The 21637-nt window shown below is 44.5% G+C and overlaps 1 protein-coding gene across 1 annotated transcript; it reads right to left on the bottom strand.

Moving 5' to 3' along the window:
- Positions 1-1793: 1793 nt before the first annotated feature.
- Positions 1794-19151, bottom strand: SNTN (sentan, cilia apical structure protein; the record flags this gene model as incomplete). Its single annotated transcript, XM_082663531.1, has 4 exons — positions 1794-1945; positions 7910-8065; positions 13457-13572; positions 19042-19151. The coding sequence occupies 4 exons, from the start codon at positions 19149-19151 to the stop codon at positions 1794-1796; spliced, it is 534 nt and encodes a 177-aa protein (XP_082519657.1).
- Positions 19152-21637: the final 2486 nt, after the last annotated feature.

Raw genomic sequence — 21637 nt, 5'->3', positions numbered from 1 at the left:
TGGTTCTCCAGGACCCAGCTGGTACCACGCTCTCTCTCACACAGTGCCTGAAATGTGCACAGTTATTTTTGTTAAATTATATTATTGCTCATGAAGAAGTCTAATATTAAAACAAAATCAACAATGCCCACAGAGAGGGCAGAGAACTCTGCAACCTGCCAGCTGTGTGACTCTGGGAAAATCAAAACCTCTGTGTTTTGGTTTCCTCATCTGTGAGATGATAATACTAATACCTACCTCAGAGGGTCATGATGGGAGTTAATATTTGTAAAGCCCCTAAAACAGTACCTGGCACATGGGTTGAGTCTTGTTGAACACACATTCCACCTATTAAGATGGTGACAGAGTAAAGTCTGGGGCTTTCCCTGACATGGTACATAAACTCTTGGACTCAGAATGCCTAAGGTTTGGAAAGTAGGGAGGACTAAGGAGTCGGGTCTTGGTGGATTTGGAACACTGCAAGATGAGATAACACTTCTCCAGACCAGGGTCAGAGGTCTCCCTTTGGAAAGGGATCCTTAACATGTTGGGCTGGGAAGAAAAGAGGAGATGAGGGAGGGAACTCAGGAAGCTACAATAATATAATGAGTAAAAGTCTTTGTGCAAGTCTATCTCAAAGATTCAGGCATTGATGGGTGTGTGTGTATAATTTAAACTCAGGAACATAGGTATAGCCAGAGGGGCTGTGTGTCTTTAAGACATGCCCACCTTTAGATCATATTCTCAAGGAGTCGTTGGTTAAATCATGGCCAGAAATTACAAAAATATTGGGATTTGGGGGATTTAAGTCATATTTACTTAGGTAGAATTCACATACAGTAAAATTCACCCTTTTTAGTGTGCAGTTCTAAGAGTTTGACAAACGTGTGCAGTCATGTAACCATCACCGCAGTCAAGCTATAGAACATTCCCATCCCCCCTAAAAGTTCCTTTGTGCCTATTTGTGGACAACTCCGTTTCCCAACTGCAGCCGTGGCAAGCACCGCTCTACCCCGCCCCCCATAGTTTTGCCTTTTGCAGAATGTCAGTAGAGCTTATCTGACTTTGATCCCAGGTCTGGTGATAACAGCTCTTTTAGCATCCTGTAGCCCTTATCACAATTATAATTATACTGCATATGCAATTGATTGATGAATTGTTCATAGCCTATCTCTACTGCTGGACTTCTGCAGGCATGTCTGAAGGCAGAGACTGGCTGGTTAATTACTGTATCCTCAGCAATACCATCAAGTAGAGGTTCAACACACATTGTTTAATGAGTGAATGAATGAGGGACTCAATGATTATAAGGAAAGTGCTCTAAGACACTACTGATACAGCAAAAGCAATGCAATATTCAGTGGTATCAAATCTATCATATTGTAAAGCACCAGAGACTATATTATTTAAACATTTTTGAAGAGTAGGCATAGACTTTTTAGTTACACTGGGTCTGAACATTAGCAATCAGAACCATCCTAGGCTACCCCAGGTGCATGATCAGTACCTTCAATTAATTAAAAATAAAATGAAAAAAATTTCAATAATTTAATACTGTCTTTTGCCATTAATTTGTCTAACTATATATTTAAAGCTGTTTGTTGCATAATTTTTTTTTTTTTTTTTTTGCGGTATGCGGGCCTCTCACTGTTGTGGCCTCTCCCGTTGCAGAGCACAGGCTCTGCGCAGGCCCAGCGGCCATGGCTCATGGGCCCAGCCCCTCCGCGGCATGCGGGATCCTCCCAGACCGGGGCACGAACCCGTGTCCCCTGCATGGCAGGCGGACTCCCAATCACTGCGCCACCAGGGAAGCCCTATTGCATAATTTTTACACTCCATATATTTTGTAGCAAATCTGACATTACCGTGATGCTTAACAGTAAGATCATGAAATCCTCAAAATCCAGCTTATTTTCTGTATGTTCGTCGAGTTCAGAAAGGAGGTCTCTGCATCTTGGTTTGGTTTCTTGTCCCGTAAGAATAAAGAAGAAAAAGCAAAAAAACCGAATTCATCATGCCACCTCGGTTTTACAGATAATATGCAATAGTAAACATGTTATTAACAACAGGTCAAGTTGCTACCAGTGCTACTAGTTGAGCACTGTATTAAATCTTTTCATGGGTTATCTCACTAAGTGCTCACAGTGACCTTATTGAATATGAACTATTATTTTCCCACCCTACAGAGGCAATGCCAGAGACTCAGTGAGAATGAAGTGATTTGCCCCAAGCTAGGCAGCTGTGAGTGCGGAACCAGGATTCAGCTCATTGGCTACCCGATTCCAGAACCCACACTCAACTGCTACCCTACTTCTCTACAGGTACAGATACTGTTATGGTTTCAGAGTACAATCCCTTTGTTATTGGAGGTATCCACTATGTGCTGCACTGAGCATAAGATTATCCAGAAATATGGAATAAAATATGCTAAAAGAAAATATGTGCTTTGGAATATTGTTCAGCCCTAAGTTTGATCATGAATCAAACCCAAGTTCATAGTCATCAGCAACAGAGTGAGGGAAAACATGTGAAAACACCTAAATGGAGGGGATTTTCAGTTCCAGCCACAGCTCATGAAATATCTTCCCAAGTGCATCAGAAACATTAAGGTCATTTGATTCACTGCATTTAGTTTAACCCCAAACACTCATCCATGTGCTGGCTGCAAAAAAAACCATCACAGCAATGACTAAGGCCCTTTAGGAGTGATGATACATTCCTCTTACAGGCTTAGACCTTTCATGTTTCTCTAGGCTGTTCCTCAAGAGGTCACACCTATCAGTGAGGGTGAAAGGACCTGTGTCTGTCTCCCTCCAGGAAGAGCTGGAGATAAGACAGAGAGAGAAGCCCTTTACTAGAGTAAAGCACTCTGTTTGCTCAAAGGTCAGAGATGGCTGGAGGTCTTCCTCCTCTTTTTGCTGCATATTTTAAGACCACGGAGCTGGAGGAGGTCCAGACTTCTTGGGGCCTGACCCACCATCTTGCTTTTTATCTTCTTAGCAGTGCTTTTAGGTGCTCAGTTTTACTATCTCTGACTGGCTATAGAGGGCTAAGTCAGATACCCCAAATTATGTTTAGGCTTATGAGAAAGGACATATTCCTTTCAGACCCAGGCCTCAGCCAGAAGGTCTGGCTCAGTTTACCAGAGAACCCTGTGTGAGGATTTAGGAGAAAGCCCAGTTAGCGATGGAGACTCTTATGCTGTACCTGCCTGAGGGACTCTCACGGGGCGCAGCTGGGTGGTTGGTCCAAGACAGCATTCTTTTTTAACTAACTAACTAATTAAATTTATTTTTGTTGCACCGGCTCTTAGTTGTGGCAGGAGGGCTTGTTAGTTGTGGCATGCAGACTTAGTTGTAGCACGCATGCGGGATCTAGTTCCCCGATCAGGGATGGAACCCGGGCCCCCTGCATTGGGATCATGGAGTCTTACCCACTGGACCACCAGGGAAGTCCCCCAAGACAGCATTCTGACATGACGCTACATGTCTGCTCAGCGGAGGGAAGTTATCACCACTGAGACTGAGGATGCCAGGGATGAGCAGTCCCCTCAAGTCCCCTGAAATCAGTCTCTGCTCTCATTTGGAGGAGAGGGCGGGATTGCACCGTGGTCTGGCTGAGTCGGCTGCTAGAGATCCCAGAACGGCTGCCTTTCCCGGTTTTGCCTACACTGAGGGACACGAGGCTGAAGGTGTCTTTTCTGGTGACTTCGGTTTTAATTCTTTTCCTCTGATGTTCTCAGAGGGATGGCGAATCACATCAGGATGATCCGTCTACTAGGTCCTCATTTTCACACTTGTTAAAAGCTCACTGAGGTTTTGCCAGCTACACGCAGCATTCTTTTTCTCTCTAGTATCTGTCATTTCTTTCGGCCTCTGATGTAAGCCGGTAATATAGGATTTGTTCTCCCACCCTCTCTGTAAAGACTCCCCAGAACTTTGGATCTCTTGTCTAATTCTGCCTGATGTTTCTGGCTGAAAAAATAGCTTTTCTTAAAAAAATTATTTCAAAAATGATATGTGTTTAATATTGGACATTTAGAAAAAACAGGAGCATGTAAAAATAACCCTTTACCCCATTACCCAAAGATAGCTTACTATTATTAACATTTCTTTCCAGTTATTTTTCTGTGTCTCACACTGTAGTACTGTCTCTTTCTCTCTCTCTCTTTCACACTCACAGACACACACACCCAGGCACACACTCCTTTTTAAAAAATTTATTTTAATTAATTAATTTTAAACATCTTTATTGGAGTATAATTGCTTTACAATGGTGTGTTAGTTTCTGCTGTATAACGAAGTGAATCATCTATACATATACATATATCCCCATATCTCCTCCCTCTTGCGTCTCCCTCCACCCTCCCTATCCCACCCATCTAGGTGGTCACAAAGCACCGAGCTGATCTCCCTATGCTATGTGACTGCTTCCCACTAGCTGTCTATTTTACATTTGGTAGTGTATATAAGTCCATGCCACTTTCTCACTTTGTTGTAGCTTACCCTTCCCCCACCCATGTCCTCAAGCCCATTCTCTATGTCTGCGTCTTTATTCCTCTCCTGCCCCTATGTTCTTCAGAACCTTTTCTTTTTTTTTAAGATTCCATATGTATGTGTTAGCATACGGTATTTATTTTTCTCCTTCTGACTTACTTCACTCTGTATGACAGTCTCTAGGTCCATCCACCTCACTACAAATAATTCAATTTCATTTCTTTTTATGGCTGAGTAATATTCCATTGTATACATGTGCCACATCTTCTTTATCCATTCATCTGTCGATGGACACTTAAGTTGCCTCCATGTCCTGGCTATTGTAAATAGTGCTGCAATGAACATTGTGGTACATGACTCTTTTTGAATTATGGTTTTCTCAGGGTATACGCCCAGTAGAGGGATTGCTGGGTCATATGGTAGTTCTATTTTTAGTTTTTTAAGGAACCACCATACTGTTTTCTATAGTGGCAGTATCAATTTACATTCCCACCAACAGTGCAAGAGGGTTCCCTTTTCTCCACACCCTCTCCAGCATTTATTGTTTGTAGATTTTCTTTTTTTTTTTTTTTTGCGGTACTCGGGCCTCTCACTGTTGTGGCCTCTTCTGTTGCAGAGCACAGGCTCCGGATGCGCAGGCTCAGCGGCCATGGCTCACAGGCCCAGCTGCTCCGCGGCATGTGGGATCTTCCCGGACCGGGGCACGAACCCGTGTGCCTTGCATCGGCAGGCGGACTCTCAACCACTGCGCCACCAGGGAAGCCCTGTTTGTAGATTTTTTGATGATGGCCATTCTGACTGGTGTGAGGTGATACCTCATTGTAGTTTTTGTTTGTTTGTTTGTTTGTTTTTCAGTACGCGGGCCTCTCACTGTCGTGGCCTCTCCCGTTGCGGAGCACAGGCTCCGGATGCGCAGGCTCACGGGCCGAGCCACTCCGCAGCATGTGGGATCCTCCTGGACCGGGGCACGAGCCTGCGTCCCCTACATCGGCAGGCAGACTCTCAACAACTGCGCCACCAGGGAAGCCCCCTCACTGTAGTTTTGATTTGCATTTCTCTGATGATTAGTGATGTTGAGCATCCTTTCATGTGTTTGTTGGCCATCTGTATATCTTCTTTGGAGAAATGTCTATTTAGGTCTTCTGCCCATTTTTGGATTGGGTTGTTTGTTTTTTTGATATTGAGCTGCATGAGCTGCTTATCAATTTTGGAGATTAATCCTTTGTCAGTTGCTACATTTGCAAATATTTTCTCCCATTCTGAGGGTTGTTTTTTGTCTTGTTTATAGTTTCCTTTGCTGTGCAAAAGCTTTTAAGTTTCATTAGGTCCCATTTGTTTATTTTTATTTCCATTTCTCTAGGAGGTGGGTCAAAAAAGATCTTGCTGCACACACTCCTTTTTAACTTTATTATGGAATAATTGACAAATATAATTGTATATATTTAAAGTGTACAGTGTGATGGTTTAATACACATGCGTTGTGGAGTGATTACCAAGATCAAAATAATTAACACATCCATCACCTCACAGAGTTAACTTGTGTGTGTGTGTGCGTGTGTGTGGGGAGAATGCTCAAGATGTACCTCAGTGACCTTCAAGCATGCAGTACCGTATTACTAACTATAGTCACCATGCTGTGCATTAGAGCCTCAGAACTTATTCTTCTTAAAATTGGAAATTTGCACCCTCTGACCTATACCACGCCACTTTCCCCTTCCCCTAGCTCCTGGCAGCCACCAATCTATTCACTGTTTCTATGAAACAGGCTATAAAAAAAATCACTTGTGGAATTAAAAAAAAAAGCTGATTTCACACACACTCTTTTAAAACAATCATAGATTCACGGGAAGTTGTACCCTTGACCCAGCTTCCCCCAGTGGGTGGCACCTTATATCACTGTGGTATGCTAAAACCATATATATTTATATCTTAAAGGAACTATAATACTGCTCTTTTAAACGTCTCAGAATACACATAGAACCTGAGAGACTGTTTACTTTTAAGTTTTTTCTTGTTCAATCTACCATTAAATGTTGGTGGTTTAGGTTCTGTGTGAGGTCCTCCTTTTTTCTTATGCATTTTCCCTAGGCTACTATTTTCCAAAGTTTGAACATGTACTGCTGGTAGAATGTAACACAGCTTTAGGTGATGCAAGAATAAATATTAAATAAGAATGAACAGTCATCTATATTTTTTTACTACCTTCCACTTTTACCCACTGAATTTACATTTAAAATGGTGATCAAGGCTCCTTATAAAATAATTTCCTTTAAGTAGAGCGTTCTCTTAACAAGTTCTAGGTACATTATAATACAGGCTATAGGCAGATATGGGAAAAATATTGAAGATGGTATTCAGGTGGCTGAGGTTTGAGAAAGATGCCTCTAGATGATTTAGGTCACTTCCTTCTGTTCAGTAACCATTTTCACATTGCCCACTCTCACTGTTACAGATCTCTATTCTGACCTTCCCGCTCACATATCCTGTTGCTGTCCGAGTTTCTCCACTTGACAGTTTCAAGGACATCTTAAACTTGACACGTGCTAACAGAACTCATCACCTGCCCCCACCTCCCTCCCTACCTCAAATCTGCTTATTCTCCAGCCTTCCTCTTCTCTGGAAACGGGACCACCGCCCACTTCCTCCCACGGTCAGAACTGAGGTATCATATTTGTCCCCCTTGCTCTTCAGCCCTCATGGTTATCAGATCCCGTTCATTCCACCTTCCAGATGCCTCCCATATTTGGTGCCTTAGTCCAAACCAACATCTTCTGTTTGGATTCCCTCCCCACGGTTCCTCTTTTCTTCGTTTCACTCCCCATCCCAACCACAGTTTCATCTCCTACTGCAGCTGGTGTAATTCCTTCGACCCGGATTTAGAAACTTCCCTGGCTTCCTCCTGCCCTCACGCTATGCCTCTGTAAGAAGTGGCTTCTCTTCACCCCCCCGGCCTCCTCTTCCACTGCTTCCTACTTCCCTTCCTCTTCTCACCAATACTTGCCCTCATAGGTCTTTGACATGCTTTATGCCAAATCCTCTGCCGGGCATGCCATCATTCTCATCCTGCACGCACCCCGCCCCCGGTCCCTGCTCACTCTTGATCTCCTTCTTCAGATCTTAGCTATACCTTAATTTCCCAGGAGCTCTTTTTTGACCACCAAGCCCAAGATGGTCCCTCTGTTTTATTCTGTCACTGCACGTTCTACTCTTTCACGGTCCTCTGACTATTTCTAATTACCTTTTCAGCACATCTCTCTACTCTGCTGGATTGTTAGCTTGTTCACTGCATTAACCCCAGGGCACAGCTCATTTCCTGGCGTAGGGTAGGTGTCCAATAAACATTTGTGGAATGAAGCAACATAATGGTAACTTCGAGCTGGAGTTGTTGACTCTTTGGGCCAGCCGTTATGGCGTGACCCCCTGTTTCTTGGTACCTATTAGTTCTCTTACCTCTGTGAAATTCCTATATTGGGTTTGCAGTAGATTTTTGGCAGTAGCTTCCCCAAGTTTGCCATCAGGGTCAGAAAAGTTTCTGAAAATCATAGCGGCAGTGGCGATGGCTTTTTCCAGATCTGAACCATTGCGTAGAGCTGTGAAAGAAGAAATGTACAACTGTGTAGCCTAGGTTAGAAATGACCCTTCCCCAGACATGAGGCTCTACCTTCCAGGGGAACTTAGGGAACAGGGATGGAAGGTTTGTGTCAATGTGATCCTGGCCTTGGGCTCTTTGCCACCTATCTGGGAGTGGGACATGGGGGAGTCTGATCCTTGACCTTTAAACCATGGAGAACAAAAGTCCCTCAGTAGCAATTAGAATTAGTAGAATTAGGATGAGATTTATCACCCTCTTCCCCTGTGACCTTGGGAAAACACCTGACCTCTCTAAGCCTTGGTCTTCCGACGTGTTAATTTCATTCAGTTATTCAACAAATCTTTATAGAGCATCTACCGTGTGCTTGGCTCAGTCCCTGGCATTAAGGATACCTCATTGAATAAGACAAAGTCCTGCTCTTGTGGAGTTTATATTCTGTGTCAGATAGAGCATCACCACATGCCAGTGTGATAAAGGAGAATGATATCCAGGACAAGTCCTTTGATATCATGATAGACAAGGGATCTCTTTGAATCATGGCCTCAATCACAGTGATCTAGCTGGTTTCTCTGATTTAAATTCCTTGAAAGGATGGTACTAGCTCAGTCCCTTCCAGTGGGTAGCACATAGTGAACTCTGAGAAGTGCACGAAGGACAGTGAAGAAAAATCTTATCCTCTCTGTTCTCTCAGTCCCCAATACATCCCCTATTATAGAACTTTTCCTGTTTTACACTTATTGCATGTTTAATCATCTTTCTCTCTAACTAGAATACAAGCTCCATGAGGCCAGAGATCATAGCTTTTTTTATCACTATATTCCCAGTGACCAGCACAAATGCCTGCTATGTAGTAGGCGCCAGTAAGTGCTGTTTAATGAATGAATAGGAAGAAGAGAAAACAAAATCCAACAGCTTTCTGCCCAGGTAAAGTGCAACAATCATGGATTCAAAGAAAGATGATCAGTCAGATATTTGTGACTTTTGTATCGAGCACTTACTGTGTTTCTGGTACTTTCTGAGCTGTTCAGCACATAGAAGTGACAGAACCAGATGTGGCCTCTGCCCTCATCTATATTACAATCTAGTGGGGTAATAAATAATAATCAAGAGGATATGTGTGTATACATATATTTGTTTTATACATATTTCACAATTATTTATTTATCCATATACGCATATATTATGCATATTTGCAACTTGTATGAGGCAAAGAAGGTATAGAAACAGAAGAAACAGAAAATTACACAGTAGGTCTCAGAGGAAAAGTACTGAGATAGGTTGTCTTGGAGGCATCTACTATATAAGTAGATTAATATTTAAGCTAAGACCAATACGGTGGGAAGGACCTGCCATCTAAAGGGGTGGGGTGGGTCAGCCTGGGATTAGGGTTGTTTTGAGTGTTCCAGGCTCAGGTAACAGCATATGTGAAGGCTCAGATCAGGAGTCTGGCACATTGGAGGAGCTGAAAGGAGACAGTTGTGGCTGGAGTCTAGAGGCTGAAAGTGTGTTTCATTAGAAAGGTTGGCAGGGGCTAGACCATCCAGGGCTCCTAGGTTCTGGAAAGGAATCAGGATTTTCCATCAGATGTACAGAGAGGGCATTAAAAGATTTTAAGCATTTAGTTTTTTTTTTTTTTTTTTAAATTAAAGTTCAATACACAACATGGTTAATCAACTATACCCCAATATAAAATAAAAATTTAAAAAAAAGTTAGATGGAATGACAAGAGTTAAGAGGAATGCATGAAGGGAAAACAACTGTGGACCTTCTCAGTTTTTACTGTATCTCTGAACAGGATTCCGACTAAACGGTAAAGGGTGTATATAAACATCTGCCTAAGCATTCTAATCAATGTGTTGGCCTCTCTCTCTCTTGCATGAGGAAATGTGTGTCCTCTCCATCCCCCCGTGTCATTTCACCCACAATTAGGCCGAAGCTTGAGGCATTCGGACTTCCTGGTCCCGCAAATGGATAACTCTTTTTTGCCCCCCACTCAAGAGTACCCACTTACTTGCTCCAAGCTAGAGCAAGTCAAGGACATGTGTGTAAGCAGCAATCTGGTTGGGATAGGAAGTTGGAGCTGCCATTTATTGTGCATCTATTGTGTGCCAGATACTTTAATAAATTGTATATTTACTTCTCATAACCACCATAGGGATTATTATACCATTTAAATTTTTATTGCATTTTTAACCTTTTTATTTTGATATGATTATAAATTTACAGGAAATTGCCGATGAATACGCAAAAACAATCTCCCGCACCTGTTCCCCCAAGAAACATCTTGCATAATTACAGTACAACATCCAAAGCAAGGAACTGACATTGATACAATCCACAGTTTGTTCAGATTTTACCAGTTACATATGCCCTCATCCTGTGTGTGTGTGTGTGTGTGTGTGTGTGTATTTCTAGGCAATATTACCAAATGTGTACCTTTGTGTAACTATCACCACAATCAATATACAGAACTGTACCACCAACATAAGATTCTCTCGTAGTAACCCTTTATAGTAACAGCCAATCTTTCTACCTGCCCCCTCCCCCATCCCTAACCCCTGGCAATCACTGATCTGTTCTCCATCTTCATGTTATGAAACAACACATGTTCTGTGAATGGAATCATACAGAAGTTCTCTGAGAATGGCTTTTTAAACTCAGCATCATTCCTTTGAGTTTTTTTTTCTGTTTTTATTTTTTTATTGGGGTATAGTTGCTTTACAATGTTGTGATTCCCGTGCGTTTTCTTAAAAAATAAATTTATTTATTTGATTTTTGACTGCGTTGGGTCTCCGTTGCTGCGAGCAGGTTTTCTCTAGTTGCAGCGAGCAGAGCTACTCTTTGTTGCAGTGGGCAGGCTTCTCATTGTCGTGGCTTCTCTTGCTGTGGAGCACGGGCTCTAGGCGCACAGGCTTCAGTAGTTTGGCCACACAGGCTCAGTAGTTGTGGCACACAGGCTTTGTTGCTCCACAGCACGTGGGATCTTCCTGGACCAGGGCTCGAACCCATGTCCCCTGCACTGGCAGGCGGATTCTTAACTATTTTGCCACCAGGGAAGCCCCTCCCTTGCATTTTATCCAAGTTGTTGCATGTAGTGATGGTATTTTCCTTTTCATTGAGTAGTATTCCATGATATGTATGTACCACATTCACCAACAAAGGACATTTGAGATGTTTACAGTTTTGACTATTTTAGTCCCCTTCCCACATAAAGTTGAGAATAAGTTTGTCTGGTTTTTTTTAAAACAACTTGAATGTTGTTATATTTCATTAAACTTAGAGAGCAACTTGGGGAGAACTGATATCTACTATGTTGACTCTTCCAACCCATGAACACTGTATGTCTCTCCATGATTATACCATCGTATAGATGAAGAAAGGATAGGATCTTGCTGAGGACACATTAATAAGTGGCAGAGCTTGAATATGAATCCATGTTGAAAACATAAGCCTTAAGAAGACAGGAATGTTTTGCCTGTCTTCTCTTCTGTGTAAACTTCAGCACTCAGAACAGTGCCTAGGATCTAGGAGGTGCTTCACGAATCTGTCGAATCAACGTCTGCAGAATCCGTGCCCTTAGCTTCTTACTCCTTGATTTCCTCTTTGGTTTCTGATCCTCAGTCCCATCCTGACCTGTGGCTTCTGTCTGCTAGTCCAGTGGCTGGCTCTCCATCTAGACTACTATCCCAGACTCAGAAAGTTCCCTGCTTCTTTGCATTCAATTTTTAGCTCTTTTCCCTCCTATCCTTATCCACCTCTTCCCTTCACTTCTGCCACATCCTGAAACCCACATTTAAAATTGGGATTTTTTGGCTTCCCTGGTGGCACAGTGGTTGGAAGTCCGCCTGCCAGTGCAGGGGACATGAGTTCGAGCCCTGGTCCAGGAAGATCCCACATGCTGTGGAGCAACTGAGCCCGTGCGCCACAACTACTGAGGCTGCAAGCCACAACTACTGAAGCCCGCACACCTAGAGCCCGTGCTCCACAACAGGAGAGGCCACTGCAGTGAGAAGCCCGTGTGCCACAACTACTGAGCCTGTGCTCTAGAGCCTGCGTGCCACAACTACTGAAGCCCATGCACCACAACTACTGAAGCCCTCGCACCTAGAGCCCGTGCTCCGCAACAGGAGAGGCCACTGCAGTGAGAAGCCCGTACACCGCAACGAAGAGTAGCCCCCGCTCACCACAACTAGAGAAAGCCTGCGCGCAGCAATGAAGACCCAACGCAGCCAAAAATAAATAAATTAAAAAAGTAAAATTGGGATTTTTTTCCTCAATTACTCAAGATTTTCCTGCTCATCAAAAACAAGGAGATGGCATATTTCTTTTAGCTCATGTCTCCCTTCCCTGGAAGGTGGGGTTGAGGTGGTGAGGAGCTGTATGGCGGTAACTTGGCATTTAAGCGGCTAAAGAATAAACTCTGTTTATAAATAGTCTTGCTTTTAAGAAGCAAAGTGCTTAGAAGAAACACCTTAATTCCTTCGGAGGTAAATGTCCGTTCTGTAACTTTTACCAGTTGATTTATTTATTCATAACCCAGAATAACTAGACAGGGCTTTAGTATGGGTTGTTTTGCTGGGTCTGAGACTTCTCATGGGGAACAGTAACCTCTTCCTCTCCTGGCTGTGCCCTTCTGGAAAGGAACGGGTGAGCTTCCAAGCTGTGAGTGAGCTTGCAAGTAATGATGGACACCTTTCTTTCTTTTTTTTTTTTTTTTTTGCGGTACGCGGGCCTCTCACTGTTGTGGCCTCTCCCGTTGCGGAGCACAGGCTCTGGACGCGCAGGCTCAGCGACCATGGCTCACGGGCTCAGCTGCTCCGCGGCATGTGGGATCTTCCCGAACTGGGGCACGAACCCGTGTCCCCTCCATCGACAGGCGGACTCTCAACCACTGTGCCACCAGGGAAGCCCTAGACACCTTTCTTGCTTACTATGTGCCAGATGCCTTTCAAACATAAGCTTATTTAATGCTTCATAAACCCAGAAGGGTAGGTACTATTTGTGTCTCTATTTTACGTATTGGAAACTGACACATGGAGAGATTAAGAATCTTAAGGTCACATTGCTCCCGGGTGGCAGAGGAAAGATTCGAAAGTCTGTCTGCCTTCAAAGGCCACAGAAAGATCTGCCACTTTGGAATAACTCCTTCTAAGGGCATCTCCATGGAGGCTGCGGAACCAGACGTTCCCCAGTCCTCTGATGAAGTTCAGGTCTGACGGCTCTCTAAATGGGGACTCCATCTGGACTAGCCCACTTCTCTTCCTTCTCCTCCATTCATTTTAACACAGCATGCATTTTCCCTGACTGTAAAATAACATATGCTCGTGGTAAAAACCGAACTAGAAAAAAATTGAAAATAAAAGATAAAAACGAACTCCGCTTATCCTACCAATACTGATGAGACTTTGTGAGGCGTTGTTTGGTTTCCTCTTTTTATGGTTGGGTTCTTCCCTTAATAAACTCAGTGTGGTGCCTCCTAATTCCTGCCCTGCCTGCCTCACAGAGCTGTGGGCGAATATGTGAAAGCATATTGTAAAGAGCGAAGCGCCATTAAAAATGCAAAGGATTGATGTTTCTTTTTGGGTCTTTTATTGCCTCTCTTGCCTTTGGAAGGCGGGTGGGGGGTGTTAATCCAGGCACATCACGTCTACATTTCCTGCTAGCTCCCACCTCGCTTTTTATGCTTTAATAATACTAAACTGTCTGCAGTTCCTTACACACTCTGTCCTCCCAGCAAGTACTTATTGCCGGGCCTTGTCCTAGTTCTGGGGACAGAGCAATATTAAGCGAGCAATATTAAGAGAACAACTCCTTGGTTTCTGGAGCTTGCATTGTGATGGACGATTATGGAGCCCACGCTCTGTATGCCAGCCACTTCTTTATGGGGTGTATATGATTTGACTCATTTAATTCTTACATCAGTCCTCCGAGGTGGGTTCCAGTATCATCTCCACTTTATAGATGAGGAAACTGAAGCACAGAGAGGTTAAGTAGCTTGCTTAAGGTCACACAGTCTGTTTCCTCACCGTGATGCATGATACCTCTAGATCTTGTTTTGCAGGCAGTGTATCCTGCAGGATTCTTTCCCAAACCCTGGGATAGGGCTACCTGCCCCTCCTTTGTGCTTTTCTACTTCCCTAAACATAAGCTTGTCATAACCTTCAGACTGAAACACTGTTTATCTGTCTCAATTACCTTCTAGATCAGTGCTGTCCAAAAGAAATGTAATACGAGCCCGAATTATAATGAATTTTTTTCTAAGTAGCCACATTAAAAAAGTAAAATGATTCAGATAAAATTATTTTAGAAATATATTATTTAACCCGATTTATCAAAATATCATTTCAGCATGTCATCAACATGAACAAATTACTCAGATACGTTACACTTCTTTCTACTAAGTCTCTTAAATCTGTCATATATTTTAAACTTGCAGCACAACTGGATTCAAATTAGCCACATTTTAAGTGTTCCATATCCACAGGTGGCTAGTGGCTACCATATTGGACAGTGCAGCTCTAGACTGTATGTTCCCTGAGGGCAGTCACTGCATCTTATTTATCATTGCATTCATTCCCAGGCCCTGGCGTGTCGTAGGCCTTAGCACAGACATGTGCTGAACTGAGCTGACTTGAACTTGAGAACAATCCCTGCCTCTTTCTCCTCACTTGCCCTGGAAAGTGGAACCTAAAATGTGAAACACTTCATCTAGTGAGTTCCTAACACTTTAGTGTAGTAGAAACACAAACCTCAGTACAGCAAAGTGTCAGAATCACCTCATTTTAGAACTTTTCTTAATATTAGTTATTTTTTCAAACAAAGAAATGAAGACCTACAGGAGAAACGTGGTTTTTCCCAGTATGCATCAGTCGTACATGGCAGAACTAAAAATTAGATCTCTTCTATTTTCTTGCTAGATCGATAGTTTCCCCAATACTCTAGCACTTTTCAAACTTTTCCACGATAAAACTACTTTGGATGCGACAGGCAAATATGTACTCAACACCCATTTCTATCCACCTCCCCCAAGAGATCAAGGGCATAAGCCCAAACAGCCAGAGGTGAAAATGTGGGTTGGTACTGACTTCTATTCCATGATCTAGCCCTGCTTGATTTCAGGGAATAACACTTAAAATTACCATTGAATAAAATACATTCTGGCAAGATGAGCCATATTTATCCTGTGTTTTCTTAAGGCATGGGAATAATGTGGCCCAGTTGTCTACTGTAAGGAGTCTGGTGCCAGGAATGATGTGTGTGTGTGTGTGTGTGTGTGTGTGTGTGTGTATTGGTGGGCAGTGTGGACGATAGAGTTACACTCCCCCCTCAGCCTCTCAGAGGAGGCTGTTATGAGAAATGTCATGGGTATTTATCATGTCATGGACATGATATTTTGTCATTGACATTATCAAAAGTGCCTGAAGTTGTGCAACAGAAATCATAGGTCTCTTGTGTTGTGATAGTGTAACAATAATATTCTCACCAAGATGAAGATTTATTTCAATAGAAATATAAAGCATCTCCTCTGGAGACATAGACCAGCCATCTAGGAGGAAAAATAACTGCAATATAATAGAATCCAGCTGTGCTTGTTACTCTATAAGGAAGCCACATGTTTTGGAATAAGATAATGATCCCAGTATATGAGTATATTTTTTCTTATATTGTTATTTCCATGACAGCATTGTTGGCTCTAAAAATATTTTACCTATAAAATGGAATGCTGACGGCAAATGTTTACACCTTGGGAGTTTGCCACACTATGTCTTGATCAATCAACAGAGGCAGTTGGGGACTGATTGCATCCTGAATACCACTGAACGTTTATGAGTCAGATGCTGACTTGGACACACTGAGGATACTGCCCATGGAGGGCCAACTGGCCATGGTGGGATGAACACTGAATTAGGAGTCAGGGATCCATGCTCCTATTATAGCTGGGCCTTTAAATTTGGGTGAGCTAATTCCTATCACTGGACCTCAATTCCCAAATGTTTAAAAAGAACATCAGGGACTTCCCTGATGGCGCAGTGGTTAAGAATCTGCCTGCCAATGCAAGGGACATGGGTTCAAGCCCTGGTCTGGGAAGATCCCACATGCCGTGGAGCAACAAAGCCTGTGTGCCACAAGTAGTGAGCCTGCTCTCTACAGCTCGCAAGCCACAACTATTGAAGCCTGCATGCCTAGAGCCCATGCTCCACAACAAAGAGAAGCCACCGCAATGAGAAGCCTGCACACCACAAGGAAGAGTAGCCCCCGCTCGCCACAACTAGAGAAAGCCCGCGCGCAGCAACAAAGACCCAATGCAGCCCAAAATAAATAAATTTATAAAAAAATAAAAACAAGAATAAAAAGAACATCATAAATGCTTGATGATTTATCTACAAGTTCTCTTACATCGTTGGCATTCTTTGGTGTCCTATTATTTTTAACTCTTGGCATGCTCTCATGGTAGAGAAGAAACACATACATCTCTGTCACACCAGGCCTTACCTTTTATTAAAGTCGGTTGTTTGGATATTGAAATGCTGCCAACAAAATGATAGAAACATAATGATTCTGGGAGTTTGGGTATTGATATCAGCATCTAAAGTAGAGCAATATAATGATTTAAAAATTAATTTATTTTCAGTAACTCTGCCCTGAGCGTCTGGTGGAGCTGCCATCTGTCTTTCAAAATCCTTTCTCCCCTTGTCACATGGTAAAGAAGTACAATACTCGGCAATGGCTGGCCCACATATCCTAGCCTTTTGTGCAGCCTTTTGTGACCATATGACCAAATGCCCTCCAATGGAAAAGGAGCAGAAGAGAAGTGGTTGCCTTCTATGCAGCCTCTTCCCGTGCCCTTTCCTGTTTCCAGCCAATTAACACAGAAGTTATCAGGAGTACTTTGCAAGCCACATCTTGAAGCCACAAGCCACATCAGCCTGTGTCCCTACACGGTGGCATGGAGTAGGACTGCCACCCACCTGGAACCCTGACTCTGAACTGTCACGTGAAAAAGAAAAAAATAACTTCTTGTTCTGTAAAAGACTGAGGATTTGCAGTGTTATTTGTTCCAGCAGCTTAGGCTACCTAAGAATCTACATACTGTGCTAGGGCGTGGGGACGCATCAGTGAATGACTGAGATGTTCCCACACTCTTGGGGCTTAGAGTCTAGCGCAGAAGGCAGATGTTCAACCCGTGATTCAATACACAGCAATGGCAGAGCGCATACAGAGGGCAGGGAAGGACGAACCCAGTCTACAGGTCAGGGTAATGGTATTTTATCTCAACCAAATGAATCATTAGGTGAAGAAGGAGGAAGAGTGTTCCAAGCAGAGGGAACAGTACGTGCTGAGCCCCGGAAGCGGGAGAAAGCATGGCAAGATTGAAGAACCAGAGGGAGAAGAGCATGGCTGGAACATGGGGAGGGAAGGAGATAGTGGTGGAAGAGGAGGCTGCAGTCAAGGGTCAGGACCAGAGCACTTGGAGTGAGCCTTAGGATGGACCCAGGTTGTTAGTCTAAGGGTAGTGGGAAGGAAAGGGGTGGCATGATCAGATCTGCATTTGGGGAAGTTATTCCACCTGATATATGGGAAGGAGAGTGGAAAGGGACCAGATGGGAGGCAGGGAGATGGACCTTGCTGCTCCCTTATAAAAAGCAGACAAGGGCTTCCCTGGTGGCGCAGTGGTTGAGAGTCCGCCTGCCGATGCAGGGGACGCGGATTCGTGTCCCAGTCCGGGAAGATCCCACGTGCCGCGGAGCAACTAAGCCTGTGCGCCATGGCCGCTGAGCCTGCACATCCGGAGTCTGTGCTCCGCAACGGGAGAGGCCACAGCAGTGAGAGGCCGGTGTACAGAAAAAAAAAAAAAAGCAAACAACATTTGCTTGATATTTCAACCCCCAGTGGCTGGAGTGGTTTGGAGAAAGCCAGTAAGAACAGTAGAACTTGGTCATATCTTTGACAGCTCTTTAAAGGGAACTTTTGGGTTCGAGATCTGCTTTGGCACTAACTAGTTAAGAGATCGTGACCTTTGGGGACCTCATTTTTCTTACTTGTAAAGTTAGGAAGCTGGACTCTATGATATCTTGGACTTTTTACGGCCTTCTCCATGAGCTACTCCTAATTTTCAAAAAACTCTGCACCAGGCTTCCCTGGTGGCGCAGTGGTCGAGAGTCTGCCTGCCGATGCAGGGGACGCGGGTTCGTGTCCCGGTCCGGGAGGGTCCCGCGTGCCGCGGAGCGGCTAGGCCCGTGAGCCGTGGCCGCTGGGCCTGAGTGTCCGGAGCCTGTGCTCCGCGGCGGGAGGGGCCACAGCGGTGAGAGGCCCGCGTACCGCAAAAAAACAAAACAAACAAACAAAAACACTCTGCACCCTTATCTCCTTCATAGGACAAAGGATGTGCACTTTATCCTACGTACACTTTACACGACGTACACTTGCAACATGGCTCGTGTTACTTTCTTTTGCCACGATCTCCTCCATCAGAGCGTGAGGCCCTTGACAGCAAGAGTTCTGCAGATTCTCCATAACTCCTACCCCTGGCCCAGCAGAAAAGCTGGCACCTGTCAAGTGTTCAAAAACTTTTTTGAACTAAAGCAGGTCCCCTAAAGGGAATTACGTAAGGAAGAATATTTTTCATTTATTAGGCATAAATTCACACATTTGCATGGTCCGAAACAATTTCCCTCTCTCATGGATAATTTGAAAGAATATGTCATACCCTTAAAAGCATTACCAATTTTGATTTACAAATGTTTTTCAAGAGGCAATCAAAGACATTTGTGTTAATTGTATCACTTTTTCAGTTTGCAATCAAAGCTGCAAATTTGTTCTCTTTAATTTTCCAACTCAGTTGAAAGCGGGATTGAGGTGGGTAACAGGCACCAAACTGGCACCATTTTGGCTACCAAGTTGTAGCCATGAGCTCTGGAAATAGACCTGCAAGCTTAAATGAAACTCGATAAAGGACAGCCAAGCGCCACTGACCTTCTGGGCATTGTCCTAGGTGCTAAAGTAGATGTTGCGGCTGCAGAAGGGTTGGGCTCCCCTTTCAAGTGGAGTGCTTGGTCCTGGGTACTGCGCATACAGCCACACATACTCTGCTCTCCTGTTGTGTGTTGGCCCTTCCTAAGCGACAGTTACTTGCCCACTGTTACTATTGTCATTCGTTCCATGGCAACTATACAGTGGCCCTTGTAGAAGAGCCTTTCCCTAGTGTTATTTGCAGGCAGACATTAAACCAGTCATGCCATAGTCAACAAATATTTGAGTGTCTGCTGTGGGCCAGACACCGTACAAGGTACTGGGGACACAACAGTGAGAAAACTCAGCCATGGACTTTGATCCCAGAGAGCTTAGTGGTCAAGACTGATATTAATCACGTAATCGCAAAAGAAGTCACCCCTGTGACAGTACCGTGCAAGGGGGAGGCTATGAGGTTGGTGTCAGTCAGGGAGGTGAGGGAGACATCCCTGGGGAAGTGATGTTTGATGCCGAGTAGGATGGAATGAAGTAGGTGAAAGGGCAAGGGATCCACAGTGTAGGCAGATGGAACAGCCTGTGGTAAACCCAGTGGCAGGAGGGAGTGTGGTGATTGGGAGGGACTGAAAGAAGGCCAGGGTAGCTGGACCAGAGAGGCTGAGGGGGAGGGAGGCTCCAGGTGAGGATGAAGAGGAGGCACGGTGACTAGACGACGCAGGACCTGGGAGGCCACGGTAGGGAATTTTCACTTTATGTCAAGAGAATAGGAAACCATCTGTGAGTTTTGGGCAAGGAGGCTGATAAACTTAGGTTTACAGTCTGGAGATGTCACCCAGTCTTCAGTGTGAATAATGGTTTAGAGAAACGAACAGAGAAAATTCAGCAAGACCAGTAGGAAGGCTATTTCTGTTGTGTTTGCTTAGAGCTTGCTCTGTAAAAGCTGGGGGATGTCAGCTCAGTCAAATGAGTCTGGGTCAGGGAAGACATGACCAGCGATTACTTAGATCGCTGGTGAGTTGATGGGTGAGAGGAGATAGATCTCAAGAGAAGCCAGGAACAGTCATTGTTCCGGCTTCCGCTTGGCTCCAGGGACACTGCTGTCATTACTGCATCACTGGTCACTGCTCCAGCATATGGCCACTCCACTTGCTCATTAATGGCCTGCTTCTCTTTATGGTTTTCTTTTCTGTCCTCCCTCTACCTCCCGACTAATTTCCTTAGCATTTTTCATTTAAATACGGGAGGGAGAGAGAGTTTGATTGATCTCACTAATTACTGTTGCCCGTACTGGTCAGAGTCTTAATGCCAGCCCGCCCCATCGGTTGTCAGTTAACCTATGCAATTAGCTCCCTCGGAGCAGGTGATGATACTAAGCCAGCTTCACTGCCCACGTTAAAACCAACAGCTGGTTTCCTCAACGGAGAGCTCTGAGTAGGTTTCTGAGAATCTGGATTTGTAAGAAACACGCCAGATGATTCTGACATGGACTGTATTGCAGAACTGTTGGCAGTGGTTAAAAAGAGGCTCTGGAGTAGTTTGAATTCTGACTCTGCCATTTACTATCTGTGTTGCCTGGGATAAGATCTTTAAAATGGCTAAGTCTACTTTCTCATTTATAAAATAATACTTTCCTCATGGAAATACGTTTCTCATGGAAAGCACAGTGTCTGATACACAGGGAGCAATCAATAATAGACACAGAGAAGGTGACAGTAGAGATGACGTGTCATCAGGATCCTGGCAGGACACAGACTCTAACTCGGATGGCATCAGAGACACCCATGAAGGGATCACTCAGCGGTCACGGTTAGGAAAATAAACATGGATGTCGAGGCACCCAGAGACTAGAAGCGATGGGAGACTTATCACTCATGTCCTGAAGGAGCAAAGAGAGGAAATCAGATGATGGAGCCCAGAGAGGGCAGGATTCTTGGAGCAGGGGCCACTTGACAGACGTCGTGGATGAAGGGAGACAGCCACGGCTACAAATGAGGCAAATCAGGGAGGGAGTGGGGAAGAGATACCCCAGGCTCTGATCTCCAGCCTGTGCCTCCCGTTGACCAAACCAATCAGGGAACCAGCAGGAAGGAGGCCTGGGAGGTGGAGTCTGAGAAATCAACCTCTTGGGGCAGAGACTGGAATAGGAGGGTGGGGTAAACAAATGGGCGAGAAGCATGATGATGATGGTGATGACGATGGTGCTGATGGAAGCAAAATACTGGGAATCAGGTTTATTCATAACCTTCTCCTCAAGACTGAATCAAACTTAGGATCAAAAAGGCGTAGCAGGGCTTCCCTGGTGGCGCAGTGGTTAAGAATCTGCCTGCCAAGGCAGGGGACACGGGTTCGAGCCCTGGTCCGGGAAGATCCCACATGCCGCGGAGCAACTAAGCCCGTGCGCCACAACTACTGAGCCCGTGCTCTAGAGCCTGTGAGCCACAACTACTGAAACTGCGTGTCACAACTACTGAAGCCTGCATGCCTAGAGCCCGTGCTCCGCAACAAGAGAAGCCACCGCAATGAGAAGCCCGTGCACCCTAACGAAGAGTAGCCCCCGCTCGCCGCAACTAGAGAAAGCCCGCGCGGAGCAACGAAGACCCAA

The sequence above is a fragment of the Grampus griseus genome (genome assembly GCF_964374135.1).
Source record: "Grampus griseus genome assembly, chromosome: 10".
Classification (NCBI taxonomy): domain Eukaryota; kingdom Metazoa; phylum Chordata; class Mammalia; order Artiodactyla; family Delphinidae; genus Grampus; species Grampus griseus.
Note: the sequence above shows the minus strand (reverse complement) of the source record. Positions and strands in the feature narration are given on the sequence as shown.